The following is a 15,856-nucleotide window of genomic DNA, read 5'->3' as shown; positions in this document are numbered from 1 at the left end:
TGAACAGAGCAGAAGCCCCCGAGGTTGTCATTAAACAACATGAAGGGCACTGCAGGCAGCATCACTGCTGATGTACTATCATGTTGTAGGAGCCAACATGGTGGACAAGTGTTTTATAACCTTTGTTTTTCTCCTGTGTGTGCAGCCTTCTAGCCTGGGGTCCATGGCATTGACAGAGGGGGCCCTCTGTCAACATGACCTGATCAGAGTGGTGTACAGTGGCCTCCACCCACAGAGAGAGACCTTCACGGCTCAGAACAGGTACCACTCTGACTCCACCAGCTGTTAACAGAGAGCAAATAATCTGAGACGCAGTAACGTCACAGAAGAGATTAAATTGCAGCAGTTTAGAGACGTTGTGCTAAATCTACCGTACTGAATGACTTACCAGAGGGTGAAAACTTTTGTTGTGTTTTTTAGATACAGAGACATGGCAGTGCTGTAGGCTGTTCAGCCTCAGTAAACACAGGTGGCACCACAAGACTGTCATCATTCTCTATTTTTTGTCTCTATAGCCTCACATCTTATCCTTCCCCATAAGATGAAAAAGACCTTTTAAGATGATCAGAGCGTAACCCTTGACGCTCATTCAGCCTCCTCTGGCCACACTCAGCAGGCCTGAAAGCTTTTTTGGCTCTTGCATTTTCTCTGCCACTGTGGATGAATGATAATCTTAGCATAGTAATGAAGCGTGCTGGAGCCCTGCCAGAAAATGGGCTGCTGCTTGTTTGCAGTGGCACATGCGCAGAGACAGTCACATCATGAGCTGTGATACTTCAGATGTGTTAGGGCAGCACAGATAACGCCGGTCATCCTGCGCGTTGTCCAGAACAGTGTGGCCCCTCGGCTATGATGAGCGCAAAGCATCATAAATAAAGTGAATGGATTTCAGCAGGGCCAGGCCTCGTAGCTTATCTGGAAACCCATTTGTGTGCCTGGGCCTGAGATAGCGTTTATGAGAAGAAAGCCCAAAGCTCCTGAGAGGTGCCGACTCACTCCAGCTGATGATATACAGCCAGGCCATTTACCTCCCCCTGCGCACAGAGTCAATTATGGCCCTTACACTCGAGGTCCTCCTCCTGGTTGTCCTCCATCAACACACACATACTCTTAAACACACATGCACCAAATAGGGATGCTCAAGATTGAGATTTGGACTGATATCTGAAAACGGATCATTTCTAGCAGATTTGTCATGCTCATTCAGTAACACCGTTTATCTTTGCTTGTAAGCCGAGGTTTATCTACTGTATGTTACCATACAAACACTGCCTCTCCTTTTAATTGATCTCTAAACAATCCACTGTTCTCAAATATCTGCAGTCTTTTGGCATCTGTGTTCATGTTTTTTTTCTGCAGCAGGTAGATTGACAGTTCCACTCACTCTGCTGACTAAGGCACTACTGCATTGAATGAAATGAGACATGAACATGTAATTTACATCACATTTAAACAGACATGGCCTGTTATGGGTTTGAAAAAGGCACACTTTTAATTAACACTTTGACAATACCCATAAAATGCGATAAGTCAGACACAATTCTGATTCCAGTACCAATTAGTGCCTTGTTGCTAAATATTTTACCACTAAGGGGAGGCACTGTTGCATGTTCTCCCCATCTCCCCGGATTTGGTTCTCTCTGGCTTCCCCCCACAGTCCAAAGACATGGCTCTGAATTGCCCGTACGTGTGAGTGTGAGCGTAAGCATGAATGTGTCAGCCCTGTGATAGTCTGTTGACCTGTCCAGGGTGTGTTCTGCCTCTCACCCAATGTCAGCTAGGATAGGCTCCACCTGAAAAAATTTTACAGTAGAAATTCAGGTTTTTAATTGGGCTCGGGCCTGAAACTGCTGCCGTGGTTCAGGCTCGGGTTGAGCTTGAATTTCGGGGCCCAATCAGTGCTCCAAAACACTGTAGCAACACGTTCACAGATAGAAGTTCGAAAGGACTGTTTGTATGACTATTTTAGTAAGACACAAATAAGACTGAAGTGCTAATAAACAGTATATTACTATAGCTTTCACTACTTTTGATGCGCAGAGCAGCCATATTGGACTTTGAGGTCAGGGCAGGTGAGGTTCCTCTGACTTTCCAAGTTGGAAATCCGACTTCAGGGGACATTCCAGTTGGAATTTCTGACTGGGAACTGGGAAACTCCCACTTTAGGTGCACCGTAAGTCACCACACCTATTACAGTAACATTAACTTAATTAAACATCCATGTACAAGACTTCATGCAGTCGAATACGGAGCAACTTACTGATTTTAAATTTATGTCATACACATTGATTCCATCAAATTTGATGTCAACAATGCCCTTTTTCCATATATTGCATTGTGTGCTACTGGCATCGAGCGTGATGAAATGGAGCAACTCTTTAGATTTCTTTTAAGACATTTTTTATACCTGTGACGCACACTGTCACGCCAACACACATGAGTGTGTAACACTCGGGGTGTAACATTTTTTTGCCTTCGCACTGGCAATAGTCGTTGCAGGAAGCATCATGTTTTCGGGTTGTCCCTCTGTCTGTCCATACAGACATACGTCGCATTCTCATGAACACGATATCTCAAAAACGTCTTGAGGGAATTTCTTCAAACTTAGCACAAATATTCACTTGGACTCCACGATGAACTGATTAGATTTTGGTGGTCAAAGGTCAAGGTCACTGTGACCTTCCATCCATCTCATTCATGTAAACACAATATCTCAAGAACACCTTGAGCAAATTTTTTTATATTTGACACAAACTGTGGCAAGGACAAAGCCTTTGCACATTGGGCACCTGCTCTACCAGGTGATCTGCTGGGTGCCCCAAAGTAATGACATGTTACATCAAGAGGGTCAAAGGTCAACTTGACTTTGACAGCATGATGTTCTGCTAAAACACTTTTCAACATCGTATCTCAGGAACAGAGGGGGAGACATTTTGTCAGATACTGAATTGCTGACACTAATCTTGGGTGCCCACCTTGAAACTGTGCTGATGTATAGATCTCCTGTGCTGCCAGGGAGAGATGTATGTGGAGCATCCATGTTTTTACAGACATGGATGTAAACTGTAATTGCAACATCACCGGTGCACGGAGGCAGACAACCATGTGGTGGTATTTCTAGTTTCTGCACGCCTTTATGACATATTGGCTCACTGCATTGATGAGATTTATTCCCTAGGGATTGACATTTGGTACCGACTGAGAAGACATTTTTCAATACTTGATAGTATCAAAGCAAATTGGTCGGTGCCAGAAAAGTATTGAAGTTTGATACTCAGCCATACAAAGTACAGTAGTTCACAATGAACGAAACAGCTTCGGCAAGCAGTTTGCTTAAGAGACTATTTTATGGTTCAGAGTTCATAAATTGCATGAGCAACTCTACATAATTATCTACCGTAGGTGTCAGAAAAATAGGTGGATAGAATGTTAAACCAAAAATGGTCAGTTTGGGGTTATGCTGAAATCAGATGAAACTGACATTATTTAAAGTCATTACATGATTGCATTCTTGTTGTTTTAACTTTAACCGAACATTTTGTGATTGCAGGTTTGAAGTGCTGTGTTTCCTCATGCTGTGCTACAACTCCGCTGTGGTGTACATGCCGCTATCTTCCTATCAGTCAGTTTGCAGAATGAGCTCACGGTGAGGAAAATGCACATGAAAAGCATGTGTCCTTTTTTTTGTCTTTAATTATCCACAGTTTTGTCCTTTTTGTACCCAATTTGTGACCACCCTCTCCTTTTCTACCTCCATTACCTGCTCTACTGAATCTAGTATTAAATCACCTCCTCTACCCTGTAGCCATGCACTGACCTCAATACTGACTGCCCTGGTCGCAGGAAGATTTGATAAGTACAGTTTCTTGAGGGCTCAGTTGTCTGCGATTGGCCAAAAGAAAGCATCCCTGCTGGATACCTGTCTGAGTCTGTCTGTCTGGGAAGCGCTGAAATGCCCTGTAGTTAGGAGAAAGGCTCAATGTGGAATTCACAATATGAGGCACTGTGGTCAGGCCGCTGCCCAGCGATTGTTCCACCTGCAGTGTGCAGACGGTTCAGGATATGAGGACTTTCCTACCGTGAGCGAGCAGTGAGACAACGCCTGAAGCAAACTTAGTCTAGACAGGCGGCAAACTGTGAAGTTTTCAGAGCATTAGAGTTTAGCCTCAGTGCGTAGTCCCCGAACACCCCATTGTCTAACCTTTCCTGACCTCTACAAGTGTACAGTAGATTAAATTTTGCTCCCCTCTCACACTCTGTTTGATGTGTTCGCTCTTTGTGTAGTTTACTCAGGAAGTGACTGATGGTCTCTTTAATTCTTCCCCTCATCGAGGCTCATCTGATCTATGCTACATCTCTTTGCTATATGACTTTGCTCACCTTACTTATATGACTGTGTATGTGTGTTCCCTCTTCAGGCTGTGTGTATGTGGCTTCCCCCGGCAGCAGCAGAAGCTCTGGAGGGAACCGTGCAATCGTGTGCTGCTGGACCCCGAGTTCATGGTGCAGATGCTGACTGCCGTTTATCATGCCATGTATGTATCTTTAAAGCTGCAATAACTGTTAACAAACAGTCACTCATTTACACATCCTGCAGTAATGGAGCAACATTAGAACTTATTTGGACTCGTGTTTGTGGCCATCTGGTTAATGCAAGTCTATATTTATCCCATGTTAGCTGTATTTTTGTCTCTACCAACTCCTGAGGAAAATATCTGTCTCTTTTATCCTCTTATTATTCCACTATGTTCACCAGTTCGGTGCTAACTACCACAAATAATGCTATAGGAGTGCTGAGAGTGACCCAAAACAGTAATGTTGCAGCTGGACAGCTTAACAATGAGCTGAAACATGCTGTAAATTTCTATAAAGCTAAGAAAAGCTGATTCAGGTGATAATTCTCTGTAGGTTCATCCCATAGACTGTACATAAAGATGGAAGACCTGTCCCTACATCTTTCCACTGTAAAAGGAAAAAAAAAAAATTCTGCTAAAATAGTCTGTGCAGCTGTGATCAGGTCGTGGAGCCGTGGTGTCGAGATCCTGCCTATTATAGCCCACTATATTGGCTTGGGCGGTATCTATTTTTTGTACCTTCTTCACATTAAACCAGGCCATTCAGTACATAACGGAGAGTGGATGTAAATATATGCTATTTTTCCCCATGGTCTCTCTCTGCTGTTACTGGCTGACTTTTAGTCCTTATCCCCACCACTCATAGCCAATAGTGTTGAAAATCATACTGTTGGAATTTCTAAATACACTGGTATACCATAATACCATAATATCACCCAAGCCTACCTACCTCCCATACACCCTCCTGACTCAACTGCGAGTCATCGCAGCTGTCAATCATGACATCACACCCCCTTTTTATAGCATCAAATACGTAAATAAAACTGAATTTGTCAGAAAAATGAACACTTCCACACACATCAGTGTGATAACACCTACCAAAAATGACAAACTAACAATCTCTGGGAAGAATTTATTTGACTTGTTATTTGATTGTTTTTTAGTGTGGACCATGTCCCATCCACCAACATGGATGAGGCAGGGTTATGAACTATTCTGCAGCCAGCCAGAGATGTTTTGGATTCACCCAATGACGACCCATTCCTCATGCCTCAACTGGAAAAAAAATTTCAGGCTTAGGATTTTTTTTGCTATCACCCCTCCATAAACCTTGAAATAATTAGAAAATGTCATGATTCATAAACATCTAAAAGCCCAAGAAGTTACATGATGTAAAATGAAGAGGAAATATTTAAAATCCTGCAACGTTTCTGGGTTAGAAATCAAATTTAAGCTAATTTGTAGCACTGACCAACATTAATCTTGTGTAGAAAAGGTCAGATTTTATAGAGTTGTATCCCTTCTGATGAAGCATGCATTCAGATGACACTCGGGTGGATTTAATCTGTGTTGCATTAGAAACAAATGCAAAATTGAAGTATCTTGGTTAGTGTTCTCAGACTTTTGGGTCCCACCGCACATAACACAATGTTTCTCATTTTTGGTATTGTGCCCTTGCGGGACATCACTAATGAGGCCAGTCTCTCTTCAAGTTTGCTGTGATCTACTGCAGAAAATCTCCCAACAGCATATGCTAGCACTGTACCACAGACAGAAGCTCCCCACTGTACAGACTGATTACATCGGCAGTGCATTGTGGGAGCAGGTGATTTCATCCCCTATGAGGACAGTCGTTGCAAAGCTGATTACGGCTCCTTGATGATAGCTTGTCCTCGGCAATGGATCCCCTGATACGGTAGCGACTGGAATCACCACTGTTAAGGATAGTGTAGCAAGAAGGGGGGGCTGAGTATGCATTCTGCCTCATCACCCCCACGAGCATACACAGCAGCAATCAGGAGATTGGAGCAGTCAGTGCCTCTGGAAAAAAAACCAGACTGCATGTGTGTGTGTGTAAGAATAATAGCCTTTTTAGTAATCCCTACCATAGGTCACCTCAGTGACAGCCTGAGCTCTCACATTCACCCTTGGCCCGAGCAGGAGCATATGAAGGGCAGATAAGCATGAATCCACAGCTCCACACATGCAGAGGGATCTTGGCACTCGTCGAGGACACTCTGGGATTTAGGTTAATATGTCCGCTAATGCTACAGCGTTGTAATACCACGTGAAGAGAGGAGAGGGAGAGGCACAGGGGGATATCAGAACAAATAGACACACACCAAATTTTTATTTATTTATTTCTCCTGTCTGGTTCCAAATGTATTCCGGGCTGATTTTCCAGCCATCAAAACATCAGAGAGTCTGTTTCTACCTGCCCATTCATTCCATCCCTTTCATCTCGAGTCTAAAGGGAGTCCCGTGCATTTGTCCCTGGCTGTGTGATTGATGCATGTGCAGGACCGGATCAAAGAGGTTTCAGCCGTGCAGTTCTTCTCCTTTTCTTTATTTTTAATGTATAATGCATTTATTTATTGATGCTGCTCCTTTTAATCCCTCTTGATTGACGATGGGGTTGTGACATCACCTCATGCAAAGCTAATGATAGCCCTCATCTTGAGCAAAGAGCCAGGTGATAAACAAAAACAGTTACCAACACCTGCACTTGGATTCATCCTTTATTCACACTTTTTGCATATCAGTCGAACACATAGACTAAACACAAATCTTGAGCTTTATTATTGCTAAATTTGCAAGTTTCCCTGCATGCGTTTTTTTTTATTTTCACAGAATCCCAAAGGAATGAATGTGTTCCCTGTAAATCTTCACTTAGTTCTGCAAGAAAAAAGGTAAAGCACGGGTTAAACTTACAATAGCATGACAATGTCTCCTTCCCTCCTCTCCTGAAGCTGCAGGCATTACTAAACAACTAATAATAGTTCACAGGGATGTGACTCAGACATCAAGGCATCTTGTCGGACACTCCTGATTACATAAATAGGATCACAACATGACGTTGTTAAATGCCGGTGTGTGTATTTGTGTTTTGTTTTTTTTAATGTGTAGATACAATGGAGAGTGGGAGATGGGGCGGGAAGCTCTGGAGGACATTCTGTACAGAGCCCAGCTGGAGCTTTACTCCCAGCCTCTCCTGGTAAGAGCAACAACACAGTGTGTGTGGAGTTAATGGAATACTCCACCCCCAAAATGATCATTTGTATATCAGTTATTTACCTGTGTGACTTGAATTTGTGAAGAAAACTCTTTGCCTGATATCAGATTGTCAAACAGATATTCGATTGTCCCTAATCAATAACTAGACACAGGGTTCATGAAAAACCTGGAAACGTCATGGAATTTCGCAGTCAGTTTCCAGGCTTAGAAACGTCACAGAATTAGTAAAAATCATTTTTAGTTTTGAAAAAGTCGTGGATTTTTTTTGTCGTTTGTGATTAAAATGTGAAATTAATCTTCATTGATAACCTTCCAAGTAAGTGTTGACATAATGAACCTCGAATATGCATCGATCTATCACATTTTTTTTACCATCACGTACGTTTCTTCATTTTTTCCCCGCGGTCCGTCTCTCTTTTCATGTATTCCAGCTAGCTGAGATTATGTTTGAATGAAGTATGACTCTATGTTTGAAAACGCCGGGCAAGTCCTTGAAAAGGCGTGGAAAAATATTGAAATATTGTCCATAAACAAGTGTGGGAATCCTGTAGAAACAAACTTATCTGCCTGAAGCTAATGTCATTTTAAGACTGGGTTCACACTGGACATGGAAGTGCCCTGATTTGGTAATAGTCATGCAGTCGCCTGTCAGCAGTTGCTGGCCATTCACACCAGAGCCACATATCCCCACGCTGGTCAGCAAGTGACTCTGCTCTCTGCTCTGTTGAAATCACATGTTGAGCTCTGTCGCTGTCTGCCCGTGTGTCTTTGAGAGTAAATTTGTGTCTCTCTCGCCTCTATTTAAACACAAGTGACAAACATGTGGAAGCAATGGGTGCATATTCTATTATTTATCATAGTCGGATAATTTATATCATATCTAATATATCCTATATCATTCAAAATTGGAAGGAAGGCCAGGAAACGACAGGCTTGGTTGAGTAACAGCAGAACTCCTGGCCAATGAACGAGCTGGGAGGCAATATTTCAATGGAATGCACGAGCAGAGTTCAAACGCACACACTTGCCAACGCGCTACCCCATCTGTGCCTGAGACCATTTATGTGGAAGTGTTTTAAATAGTTGACGTTTTAGTGAAAATGTTTGGAAAGTACTGAGCATAAGACTGGATAAATAAGACTTGGAATATGCCGCATGAGTTGTGTGAGAGTTTGTAAATGGATGTGTTGATATAGTTTTGCTTTTAATGAACTTGGACCCCAATGACTTCACTTTAATTAAGAGTTTTCTTTGTTTTTGGATTCTTCATTCACTGTGGAGGCATGCGAGAAAAGCCAAGTTTTCTTCATAAATTCAACATAACACAGGGTGATTAACTGATATAGAAATGATCATTTTATGGGTGAAGTGTTCCTTTAATGATATTTTCAACCTGTCTGAAACTGTGAAGCTTGAGTCAAATACAAAACACTGTTTGATCTGCCATGTTTCACACAAATCACCAGTGATGGCTGTAATCAGGCTTTGAATCTTCTAATACTTTCCTGGATTTATCATTAACTGCTTATCAATGTGTATCTGTGTACGTGTTACCTCCAGCTGGGGAATGCCATGAAGAACTCGCTGCCAGAGACGGCTCCTGATGAGTCACGGGGGCGCAAGGTGCTCCAGGTGGAGGTGACACCCACCATCAGCCGCATCTCCATCTCAGCCATCACCACCGCCTCCATACGACGCCACCGCTGGAAGAGAGAGGGTAAGACTACAGCAGCCTTGGAAACAGGAACACCTGCCATCATGGCTGCAGCACAGAGCAAATTGGACCAGGTGTCAGTGCAGGAGAGAGCTCAGTAGATGTGACAGCTCAGTAGATCCATTATAATACTTTTTAATTATTAGTTCGAGTTATGTTATGCAAGAAAAAACACCAGTGTTTAGTAATGATTTAAGCTGCAAACTTACAAACTTTTTTTCCAATCAGTGAAAAGCCACAAGAGGGAACTATTTGGTGAGAGAATAACTTTTCTGGTGTTTGTCCTGAGCAGTGAGAGGGAAACCTGTTCCTGTGTAAACCAGTCACACCATTAGCATCGTCCAAATGGTGTTTCATGTCAGTTATTGTATGTAACTGTGGTCATATAGTCTCTGTGTTGCAGTGCCTGTGCCACTCACTGCTCCTTATTGCTCTTTATTTTGCTCGTCTTGTCTACCAAGTGTGTGCTGTGCTTTGTATCACCAGTTAAATTTAAGGTTTGCAGTTTAAGGGGAAACTGACGACAAAATGGTGCCTGTAGATTCTACTGACTCCATTTTACCCAGTAGATGGGCGATTTACAGGGCAGTTCGTTTTTGAAAAATACCATTGCGTTCCTCTTTGCTATATTTTGTAATCTACAAATGAATTTACAGACAGCTGTTAGGCCTGCTGTGCCCATGATGAGGCCCGAATCCATTCAGGCTTGCTGCCACTAAAGACACACATTTCCCCGTCTGTGTTGTTGACTCCCAGATTGTTTTGACTACTCAACCGATGCAGAGTTGAGCCTCATCGTCAATCCTCCTAGCCTCGCCCAGCACCAGCACCACCAACACACTCCCTGGGACCCCGCAGCCAAAGAGGAGAGAGAAGGGCGGCCTCACAGCCACCACAGCAGCAGCAGCAGCAGCATCATTCCCCCCATCACATTTGAGGGTAGGGGACAGAGGCGGACACTCAGAGCAGGGAGGGTCTCAGAAGGAGGTGCCCCTTCGATCTGTATCTTCCCAACCCTCCTCCCCCTACTCCTCCTCAGCTCGAGGGGGTTAACTCTGCCGTTCTCATTTTGGCTACCTCTTCACTTCCCCAGAGTATACTAACTCCTCCAGTCTATAAGACCCCCAGCCAACAACCCTGCTACTACCAGACCACTGCTATTTTTCGTCCCAACCAAGAATGGAAGAGTCGCCTATTCTGGGTTTGAAGGAAGTGTGGCTAGTGGCCATTTTGCATGGGCCTGTCATCATGTCATATCCTCTCTTTTTTCCTCATCATACCTCCAACGTATTTTAAACTGCTGCCCTTGTCACTCACTGAGCATGTTCAGTGCCCAGCCTGCAGCTTGACCTTTTACTCTGGGCGTCCTCAACTCTCCATGTCTGATAATTGGTTTTATAGATTCTTTTTTTTTTTTTTTTTTTTTCTGTGGTTTTAACAAGTAAAAAATATATATATGTCTTTAACAAAGCTGGCACCAGACATCTTGTTTCTCTACTGCCCTTCGCAGTGATTGACAGCACCACAAGTTTTGGGTCACTCAGGCCAGCAGCAACCATCTGCTGTCGACACTGTGCAGGAAGAGGCCTTCCACTTTGTTTTTCAACTCCAGCAGCTTTATTATACGCTAACTCTGTGTTCTGCCGCATTTTTTCTTCAGCTCAGTGAGTGGGAACGAGCCCTTCATCATGCATGCGCACGCTACGGCAAGCTTTGAAAAAATTTGCGCTAAAACATGAAACCCCTGGAACACTAACATTTCAAATGACAAGGCCAAGTTTGCGGACTGAATATTGTCAGGGTTTACAGATCCAATAATTTGAGCTGCAAAGACAACTCCACTGCCAGGACCTGTCGTACGGCCCATTTTGTCTTGTTGAATGTGTCCATTTCCATGTGTGGTTGCAACATGTTTGTTATCTTGAAACATCATTCAGATCCCTTTGACATGACTGAAGATCAGCTCATTCCCTGGCTTTATGGTCGGCGTTTGTCTGAGTGCCACCCCGGCTTCTTCCCATTATCTTTCATTTAACTCAGTGCAGCTGTAGTGCAAGAAATCTCAACACTGTTTCATTAGATAGAAATCTGCCACCCAGTTAAGTGAGAACTGTGATTATTTTAAAGATCTATCACTTAGTATTTGTTACTGGACATTCTGTTGCAGAAACAAATCTACCTAACACATGTCCTTTAGTTTGGGGCTGCGTTGCAGTAATATTGGAAAATTACCACACTGGTGTCTTTGCATGTTTAATCCTGTTAATTACACTTTTTTATTAGAAGTACATTATTAATCCCTCTTGGGGTAATTCAATTGATTTTCCTCCCTTCCTGGAAGTCATTAGTTCCTTTTGATTTCACCTGACAGTGATAATAAATATAAAATTGAGCTAGCTACCAGTGTTGTAGTCAAGACCACCTAAACTGAGACAAAGTCATGACCAAGACCAGAGTGTATCGAGACAAAGACAAGACCAAGACCAGATCAGTGCTAGTCCCACACTGCACAACATACTTAGGATAAAATGTGGAACATGTAAACCATAGGCACTCCTCAAACTGAACTGAAAGATTCACATAAAAAAAACACCTACAGAAAACAAATTAAAATTGCTTTACATTCACCTGTTTTATTGCCATATACCCTATACATGTGTACGTATAATCAGCTCTATCATCTTTGTTCAACACTTTCAACACCTGTTTTGCACAGGCAATTTAGTGAGATTCCCGTAGTTGTGGTCTTGACTGATCTTGAAGTAAAAACCTAAGTCCTCTTTGCCTCCTTGTCTGAGCGAGTAAAAATGTAGTAGATCCCAAGACGAGACCGAGACTTTCAGAAGATCTCAAATACTGCTAGCTACCTTAACCCTTTCAAACCTGGAGCAACGTCACTTTTCCTGTGCTGCTTTCAGACTCCTTACACAAGTATTTAAACCTTTGAACCGTGAGCAAATTGGTGTGATTTCTTTTTAACAACATGGGAAAAAAGGCAATGAGCAACTTCATAAATATGTCCCACAAATTGCAAAAAATTAATAGATTTAAAAAATTATTTGAAAAAAGAAAAGCTAGGGAAAAACTATACCTAGAATTATTATTATTATTATTATAACATATTTAAAATTATGCTACATAATTATTGTAATTTTTTAAGCACTTTGTTTCAGGTAATTTCCCGTTTTTAAAAACTAATTTTCTTGTTTTTTATTTCCCTTTTTTTTTCTAATTTCTTGCAAATTTTCGGGGTCATTTCTTCTTTTGTTGCTCATTGTCGTCTTCCCATGTTTTTGCTTGCAATTTGCTTACTTTTCAAAGGGTTAATAGTGAATATTTCATTGCTTTATTTTTTGTTCTCCTGTTGAGAAAATGGACACTTTTAAAAAACTTTAACTACTGGTGTGTTAAAGGATGCTTTGATTTGGTTCATTCGTCTGCCCAACACATTTTTAATGCCAGAAGTTACAAAGACAAACACACACAGTCGATATGCGTCTTGTTTTTGATAATGTAGCCATGATCATCTTTTTTTTTTTTTTTTTTTTAACATAAATCCTTTAACAAAGCAGGACACCTTGAGTTTTCAGGAATCTACTTCCTTACTTGTGGACAATGTTTGCCTATATGTACATCAAGAGCACCTTCTTTTTGTTACATCGCTGTCAGATCCAAGTAGCACCTCTTTTTTTTTTTTTTTTTTTTAAATCATTACAAAACTCACATTATCCCTGTCACATAGTCCATATATATGCATTCAGGATCTGAGACTCATGTTTACAATGATTCCTGACAGTCAGCTCTAATATTTTGCACCTCAGAGTATCCCTGAATGCAAGGTAGATCAAGGTAGAGTTTGTAAAATGGTCCACAGCTGCATTAGCACATAACGATATAACATTACATTAAAAATTAAGGCAGAGACATGTTTACTGTAGTGAGTGATCTGTCTGAGAAACATTTCAGGCTCTGCAGACTGAATTTAGCAGCGCACTGAAATGACTGGAAACCAATAGCGAGCATATAAACGTGCACATTGTAATCAAAAGGCTTAAACATGCAAAAACACTGTATAATGCTTTAATTGCAAAGCTCTGAAGAAGTTTTAGCTCTTCATCTAGGATTGGGTTGACTTGTAATGGCTTGCAGACTGGCCCATTTAGCCCCATGGGCTGTCAGCTCTAACTGGAATGCTATTGATCTGATGAGGTGTACGGACTCGCCTCAGTGCTCTCCACAGATGGGCGGGCTCGTCTCAGCCGGCCAACCATCTGACCGCTGTGCCAGTGCTACAGGAGAAAGGAGGGATGGGGGCAGGAGAGCATGTGTCTTCTCCTCATGTTATGTGCATGTCAATCCAGACCTATTCTTCTCGGTTTCTCCATTTCTTTTCTGGTGCTGCCTGCGGTTCCCTACCGTCCAATTTTGCTTGTCCCAACGATGCATGACGGAGACAGACGGCTGATCCTCTGTCTCCTCTGTTTAACAGGCTTTACCCTGCATACTGTATGTCAGTAACATGCTTTGTTTTCTAACTCAATTTATTGTCTTTTTCCTTTTCAGCTTTCAAACGATGATAGATGGATTATTATTGTTTTGTTGTTTTGATGTCTTAATGTCAGTGTTGTTAGAATTACATCTAAATATCACCAGATATTACTTGTCTAATATACTGTATATTAAATCTGCATCACTTGCTAGACGAGCTCTGCTCACTTGTCCAGCAGGTTATTGAACTCATACTTTTCCTAAACAATCAGCTAGTCAGAGTTAAGTCGATCTAAATTGCATCAGATGATCAAAGCTCAAGGTCATTGTGTACCGTATTGAGTTGTACCTCTGTTTGGTGCATAATGAGTGAGCTAATGAAGCAGCATGGTCTGATGAGTGCGAGTGTTCGAGCTGGCCTGCTGCTAGAAGGCTATTAATTTAGTCTGCTGATTTAGTCTGCATTATTTGTAAACACTTTAAACATTTTTAGTCTTATTGCTCAGATTAATCAGTTTGTCGCAGGCCTTTTCACATCACTCTTAATGAGAACCAGTACTTTTTGCTACGTTACTATTAACGGAATAACTCAGCCACAAAATGACCTTTTGTATAATTTACTTACCCCGTGTTAACTTAAAATTTGCTTTGTTTTCTTTCCACGGTGTCTCCACGGTGAACGAAGAATCCAAAAACTGAGAATATTCTTGTTTGAACTGAAGTAAATTATACTGCAGGAGCTGTGTGAGAGTTTGTAAACTCTGTTATTGAATGCAGATGCCTATGACTCCAATTCATCAAAACTTTTCTCCGTTTTTGGATTCTTGGTTCACCATGGAGGCATGCGAGAAAAATAAAGTTTTCTTTATGTATTCAACGTAACACGGGGTGAGTAATTGGTATACAAATGGTCATTTTATTGTTGAAGTATTCCTTTAATAGTAGTTAGTTTAGCTTTGTTTGAGAACACTGTCAAAAAACTGAATATGAGCCACAGGACTTAAAGCAATAGGGTTGAAATTTTGTTCGCAGTCAGATTTTACTTAAATTTGTCAACATAACTTCAGTGGTCATCTTATGTTACTCACTTTTATGTTTGTCTATCACGCCTTCTTTCTGTCTATGTCCGTGCATGTTCTTGTTCAGATGCTGATGGTATGAGCGGCGGGGAAGATTCCTTCAACGTCAACGACCCAGACGAGGGTTTCTCCTCCGGGGCCTCCAACAGCAGCCAGCCAAGCGGCACCAAGGCGGGCGGCAGCGTGGGGCAGAGGGGCGGCAGCCTGAACAGCAGCAGCAGCAGCATCAAGAAAGCCATCACAGCCCGGCTGTCTCGAGACAAGGAGAAGGAGCGGGAGAAGGAGAGGGAGAGGGAGAGGGAGAGGGAGAGGGAGGCGGAAAAACATGCAGATTTGTCAGCAGATCACCAGGCTGCTGTGAGGAGGCACCACGCGAGGCAGCAGTCGCCTCCAGCCAGCATCAACTTGGATGCCATCCAGCTGAGCCCCATAAAGAAGCACCTGAGCTTCCCGGCAGGGCCCACGTTGGTGCGGACTGGCAGCACCTCCTCCAGCAAGTCCTTTGACTGCATGAATTTCAACCTGAATGGAGGCGACGACGAGCGAGAGGAGGCGGTGGGGGGCTCTGACAAGGAAGGAGGGCTTCCTGTAGGCAGCTCCCACCGCCACTCCACCATCAGCCTGCAGGAGGAGCACCTCATCAGGCCAGAGGACGCCCAAGACCTCCTGTCTCCTGGAGCTCCTCTCACCAAGCAGTCCCGCTCCCCCAGTTTCAACATGCAGATCATATCACAGGTCTAACATGCAGTGCAGGGCATAATACACATCCACACACACACACATCCACACACACATACACACACACACACACACACACACACACACACACACACATAAAATACCTGTTCATAGCACTCATCCTCATGCAGTTTTTCTCTGCAACTCTTTAACCCTACTACAACAACTTCTGTCTACCTATCTGTGTTGGTGTGTGTGTGTGTATGTGTGTGTGTGCTCAAGAGTTGTGTCTCCACCCTTTTAACATC

General features: G+C 42.6%; 1 protein-coding gene across 2 annotated transcripts in view; it reads left to right on the top strand.

Annotated features, from left to right (window-relative positions):
* Positions 1 to 15,704, top strand: part of LOC126392820 (protein FAM126B-like) — a 56,789-nt gene extending 41,085 nt beyond the window's left edge. Inside the window, exons 7-13 of one of the 2 annotated variants that reach the window (XM_050048480.1) lie at positions 146 to 261; positions 3,551 to 3,646; positions 4,419 to 4,535; positions 7,482 to 7,569; positions 9,150 to 9,306; positions 10,060 to 10,242; positions 14,938 to 15,704. In XM_050048480.1, coding sequence (XP_049904437.1) covers positions 146 to 261; positions 3,551 to 3,646; positions 4,419 to 4,535; positions 7,482 to 7,569; positions 9,150 to 9,306; positions 10,060 to 10,242; positions 14,938 to 15,611 — 1,431 coding nt within the window. In that variant the 3' untranslated portion in view covers positions 15,612 to 15,704. The remainder of the gene's footprint in view (positions 1 to 145; positions 262 to 3,550; positions 3,647 to 4,418; positions 4,536 to 7,481; positions 7,570 to 9,149; positions 9,307 to 10,059; positions 10,243 to 14,937) is intronic. The other variant, XM_050048481.1, reaches the window with a different exon arrangement.
* Positions 15,705 to 15,856: the final 152 nt, after the last annotated feature.

The sequence above is a fragment of the Epinephelus moara genome, chromosome 7 (assembly GCF_006386435.1).
Source record: "Epinephelus moara isolate mb chromosome 7, YSFRI_EMoa_1.0, whole genome shotgun sequence".
Taxonomy (NCBI): Eukaryota; Metazoa; Chordata; class Actinopteri; order Perciformes; family Serranidae; genus Epinephelus; species Epinephelus moara.
Note: the sequence above shows the minus strand (reverse complement) of the source record. Positions and strands in the feature narration are given on the sequence as shown.